At 42.9% G+C, this 6012-nt stretch overlaps 1 protein-coding gene across 1 annotated transcript in view; it reads left to right on the forward strand.

The window, feature by feature from the left end:
- NAALADL1 (N-acetylated alpha-linked acidic dipeptidase like 1) overlaps nucleotides 1–4374 on the forward strand; it is a 69149-nt gene extending 64775 nt beyond the window's left edge. Inside the window, exons 18-19 of the mRNA XM_068261613.1 lie at nucleotides 1–93; nucleotides 3860–4374. Coding sequence (XP_068117714.1) covers nucleotides 1–93; nucleotides 3860–4043 — 277 coding nt within the window. The 3' untranslated portion in view covers nucleotides 4044–4374. The remainder of the gene's footprint in view (nucleotides 94–3859) is intronic.
- Nucleotides 4375–6012: the final 1638 nt, after the last annotated feature.

Here is a 6012-nt window from a genome sequence, read left to right on the forward strand (position 1 = left end):
TCCTCTTAAGGTCCGAATGATCAATGACCAGCTAATGTTGTTGGAGCGAGCCTTCATTAACCATTATGCTTTCCCTGACAAACTTTATTACAGGTACAGCTTTATAAGCCTTATAAAAGTTAAAGCACACCTGAAGTGAAAATCAACGTATGAGATTAATTGTATGTATTTTACTAAGGAAAATATAACATAGAACTGAGTCTCATATTTAAAGAGAACCTGAGATGGCATAAAAGGAAGAAATTATACATACCTGGGGCTTCCTCCAGCCTCCTCCAGGCTGATCGGTGTCCTTGATGTCCTTCTGCGCCACCTGGAACCTCCGCAATTTGCCCATAGAAAGTCCTCCGCTCCGGGGCGTACTGCCCATGTGCGGCCTTGTCATGCGCACACTCCGTGGCCGGGAGTATAGGTAGCGTGTATTAGCCCCCCTCATAGTTAGCTAGATATGCCCCCAGTATAACTCCTCCCCAGTATATGATAGTCAGATGTGCCCCCAGATTGCTATTGTCATTCCCCCCAGTATAAATATTCAGATGTGACCCCAATATTACCCCCCTGGAAAAGATAGCCAGATGAGTCCCTATATTGGGTCCCATCTTTTCAATACAAAAATTACAATCAATGTTTCTGGTTTGAAAATGTGTTCAGTGTAAAAACTCTGAAAAAATTGCTTGGGTCTATACATCACTAAATTAAAATCGACTTATATAGAAAAAAAAAAAATAAGGGAAATTTGATGGGATTTCTCACTTAAATCAATAAAAGAAAAATAAAAACCTTTACATTTTTTGAGACAATCGATCGTTTTTTTATCAAATTGCCTTAAAATTAGATAATTTTATTGTATTGCATATGGCCACCTTTAGACCAATAATTGCCTTGATAAAGAGATCTGTGAGATCTCGAAACACTGGCTTCACAGTGAAACTCTAAAATAAACAGTATATCACCACATGGAGAGTGTTGGTCATAATTGTAGTGGCGTTAAGTATAATCTGTCTGACTTATACCCGTGTATATTTTTAATAACTTTCTATCTAAGAAAAAATACAAATTTGTATGCAGGGAGCCTCTTGCTCTCAGAAATCTCTATAGTTCCCATACACTGGAAAGATGCGTCAGTGTCTTGACAGCAGCTCACACTCAAAATTACACATGCTTGAGTCTCTACATATATTCAGAAAGACTTAAAATGTCAACCAAAAATGTATTACTAGGAAACGTGGGCATATGCCTAGAGGCAACAGTTTTACATAGTTGGCTAGTTGCCGCCAGCTCACACACTATTCAACATCACTGACAGCTGGGCACCTGTTACAATTTTTGGCTGCTGTTTATTGTAACCGTAATAGTTACTTACCGTTTATAAGTAACCGTCTCAGCAGGGAGGGGCGTGTGCAATTACCCCTCGGTATGGTGGCGTGGTGGTTAGCTCTCTAGCCTTGCAGCATTGGGTGCACGGTTTGAATCCCAGCCAAGGCACTATCTGCATGGGTTTCTTCTGGGCACTCCAGTTTCCTCTCACATCCCAAAAACATACAGTTAAGTTAATTGGCTTCCCCCCTAAATTGGTCCTAGACTATGATTATACCTTACACGATACAAACATAGAAATATGACTATGGCAGGGATTAGATTGTGAGCACCTCTGAGGAACAGCTAAGTGACAAGACAATATACTCTGTACAGCGCTTCGGAAGATTTCAGCGCTATATAAGTAACAATAATTATATGCAAGCAATGATATTCAGGATGTGGCCTGTTTGAAGGGCGAGTTTTAAGGGGCTGTGATTTTTGTGCTTATAGGCTCCTGGCACTTACCGTACATCTATCCCTGCTTACTGACATACAAAGATGTGCATTAGCTTCTTAAGAAATCCTGGGTGTAAAAATGGATTTATCTTTTCATCATCTAAAAACTAATACATTAAGGGTTCAGATACACTATAAGCGCTTTTCTGAGCGCTTATTGGCCCCCAGAGCTTTCTGTGAGCTTTTTAAAAAACACTCCCATTGACAACATTAAAATCGATGTAAAGTCACAATCGCACAAAAATCATAAGATTTTACCTTATAGTGTGTGCTTATAGCGTGTCTGAGCCCTAAAAGTTGCTGTTGTACATTATGTGAATGCATTTGTAATGTTGCAGGTGAACTGTTTTTTGTTTTTTTTCTATTTAAAAACAAAAGTGCCCTCCCAACAAGTGGCCATCTTAACTGACAAAGAAGACGATACAGTATGGCCATGGTATTTAGGGCTGGTTCACACTATGAGCCTGATTCACAAAGCGGTGCAAACTGTTTAGCACAGGTGTGCTAAACAGTTAGCACGTGAAGTGCATTTCGCGGACTTTTGCGCGCGCAAAGTGCCGCGATCGCGCCACTTTGTGCGCGCAAAAGTCAGCGAAATGCACTTTACGTGCTGTTTAGCACACCCGTGCTAAACAGTTTGCACCGCTTTGTGAATCAGGCCCTATGAACGGTTATTTTTTTGAAGTGCTGGTGATTTTAGAATTTGCCCTAAAATTGCTTGTGCAATGATTTCCTATGAGACTGTTCACATGTGCACATTTCGATTTTATTAAAATCGCAAACGCGCTACATGGACCATTTTCTGAGCACTTTGGCTCAATAGAAGGTATAGGGAAATCGCAAAGCACATTGTATTTATTCATTTCCAGGTCAAAGAGTTCACTTTCTGACTAACGTCAGGAAGTTAAAATTGTAATCGCTCAGCAAAAGCGCTTTTCAAGCACTTTAAGGGAAAAGCACTTTTAAAAAGTTCAATAAATAGCTCAGCGCTTGCAATTTATAATGTGAATAAAGCCTTAAATTGTATCTCCACTTCCCCTAGCAAATAAATGTTCTTAGCAAAAGTATCTCTACATAGCAAATTTATATAGAAATAGTGACATAATTACAGTTGGCAAAGAGAGGGTGGTGGATGACACCCCTTGGTGCGATCAGGCCCCTGTCGAATATGCTCAGCTGCTCCCAGTATAACCACTATAGAGAAAAAATAAAGAAGGGGCGCTTTGAGTCTTCTACCAAAGTAATACAGCGCTGCTGTTGGGCAGGTCTCACCTGATTCAGATGTGGCTGGCACAGCGTACGCAGCCTCAGCACACTTGCGTCCCACTTGGCCGAGCCGGGGACCAGGCTCACACACGTAGGGGCGGATGTGACGTCACGTCCCGGCGTCCTCCGGGGTCTGTAGTAATGGAAACCAGGACGCTCACCCGGGGAGCGATATACGGAAGTAAACTATCCAATATGCTGCTGCGGACGGAACTCCGGAGTATGGATGGAAAAAAGAGGTGCATTCAAAGATAAAAGTACTGGGAAAGTACAATTTATTAAAACGACGCGTTTCACGAAGGCTCACCCTCCGTGAAACGCATCGGGTGAGCGCCGGGTGAGCGTCCTGGTTTCCATTACTACAGACCCCGGAGGACGCCGGGACGTGACGTCACATCCGCCCCTACGTGTGTGAGCCTGGTCCCCGGCTCGGCCAAGTGGGACGCAAGTGTGCTGAGGCTGCGTACGCTGTGCCAGCCACATCTGAATCAGGTGAGACCTGCCCAACAGCAGCGCTGTATTACTTTGGTAGAAGACTCAAAGCGCCCCTTCTTCTTTATTTTTTTTATAATTACAGTTGAGCACTTCTTTGCCTGCTCGCACATTGCCACTTAAAGATTTATAGATGGGCAATCTGCGTTACTATGTTGGTGCTCTATGCTCTGATTACTGTAAAGTGGCAAACCAATGTACCATTGACTTGAAATAGGTTAGCCAGTAAGTGAAATTTGTAAAAGTTTACTGTGTTCTGCTAACAGAAGACTTATTCTATTTACAGCCATGTTATCTGGGCCTCTCGAAGTTCCTCTGTGGTCACATTTCCAGGCATTGCTGATGCTTATGCGAAGGCAATTTCCAGTGGATTGAAAGAGGACTGGAACTTTGTCCACCATCATATCACCGTGGCTTCTACAGCTATTGAAAATGCTGCAGCAACACTCAGAGTTGCTGCCTCTATTTAATATGCTGTCTACTAAATAAATCAGTGTTAATGTGTTTCCAGTTTACAATACTAATGCTGTTCTGTGGTTTTAAAGAGCTGCATATAAACACCTGGAACACACGACTTATCTGCCTGATAATGTGTCTGCATGATACCCCAGTCTATGTACTCTTAACTGATTGGCAGGAAAGAAGCTCTGCCCAAGTCCAGATGGGAATCAAAGGAAGCTGTATTGCTTCAGGGTTTCCAATGAATGCCTCAGTAGTGGCTTCTCCGAATGACTGGATGATGTTTAGAATGATTTTCATTTATTTACTGTGGTTTAGCTGGATTATCTGCAGCAATGCTATACTTGCTACTATAATACTGTATTGCATACTGTAACACGATTGCACTGATAAGTTATTCTCTTTTTTGTTTCTTTTGTTACTTTCTATGTATTATACTGTAATTGCACAAACTGTTAAATATAATGAAGATTACTCAAAAATGGAAATATACATATTCATATATACCAACTAATGTGTACCTGAGGCGGAGCAGGGGGAGGGGCTAATGGGACGCAGAGGCATGCTCCCTGCTCTATGACATGCCTCTGTGTCCTATCTGTGCCACTCTCTGCCCCCTGCACTGCAAGGGACGCGATGTGTGTGTGTGTGGGGGGGTGTTCAGAGAGTGGCCCCTCGCCGCGTCCATTGCAGGAGACGCACTCCTACATAACTCCCCCTCTGGCATTAGGAATGCCTCTTACCCAGCCCTCATCAAAAATTGGAATCAACGTCCTGGATGTCACTGCAACTGCAATATGGGAAAATCTCAGCAAACAGGGACACAGAGCAATACAGTACATACAGTATATGTAGGAGAAGAAAATACCTCACAGAGTCACCACTGAGGTATATCACAGATTCTCTCCTTCACAGATTAACAGTCAATTAGTAATCAAGTAATGGCATAAGAGGAGAGCTGTTTTGCACTCAGTGTATGCCTATGCCATGGCATTAGATTTTTAATGGATAATGTTAAGCCAGGCTACTACTAAGGCGTACATTTAATAAAGGTGCCTGAAAAAAAATTACAGATTGTAAGGCTTGGTGGTGTATTCTCCACAGTCAGCATGCAACGCATGAGCTGGCGTGGAGGAGGTACACACACTAGCACCAGGAAACAGGCTATCCCTAGTATAGTGGAGGGGAGGACTGACTCCAATAGGAGATTGTGGCGCACAGAGCCGGTGCAGATCTGACAGCCACAAACAATGCTTTCGTTATAACGTCTCAGCGCAAAGTAGCGCTGAGCGCACAAATCAGAACTGAGGAGATCAGGACAGGTAGACAGAATGAACGCTTGCTAGCTAGCGGCTACTTAGCGACAGCAAGCGTCCAAAACCAGACAGACTGGAATGAGGCAGCCAATGCGTTGCGGCGATGGCGTGCCTCACAAAGACAGGACAGGATAGTCAGAAAATAGCAGGATCGAGATAGATGAACGTAACACAGATAAACATACAATAAGTATGTTTTCCTAGCGTATTACAATTACAGCTATCAAAGAAACTATTTGTAACGTCTGACTAACATATGTATATATCGGCAATGAACCGATATATGACATAAGCAGGAACGCTGACTAGGACTGGAGTAATACAGGGAACAGGACTCAGAAGGATTCGCTATCTCTTCGCAGAGATGAACGCAATCCACAAATGGTAACAGAACAGGATTCAGAAGGATTCGTTATCTCTTCGCAGAGATGAACGCAATCCACAAACAGTAACAGAACAGGATTCAGAAGGATTCGTTATCTCTTCGCAGAGATGAACGCAATCCACAAACGGTACCAGAAGCAGGGTAACTACCTCAGCACGGGTGGTCACGGTACGCGCAACCTACCAAAACGTGCTGGAAAGCTGACTAACTGCACACAGGATATAAACAGTTCGTGTACGTATACATCAGCGACACTGATGTATTAACGTAACACAAATA

This window comes from Hyperolius riggenbachi, chromosome 11 (assembly GCF_040937935.1).
Source record: "Hyperolius riggenbachi isolate aHypRig1 chromosome 11, aHypRig1.pri, whole genome shotgun sequence".
NCBI lineage: Eukaryota > Metazoa > Chordata > Amphibia > Anura > Hyperoliidae > Hyperolius > Hyperolius riggenbachi.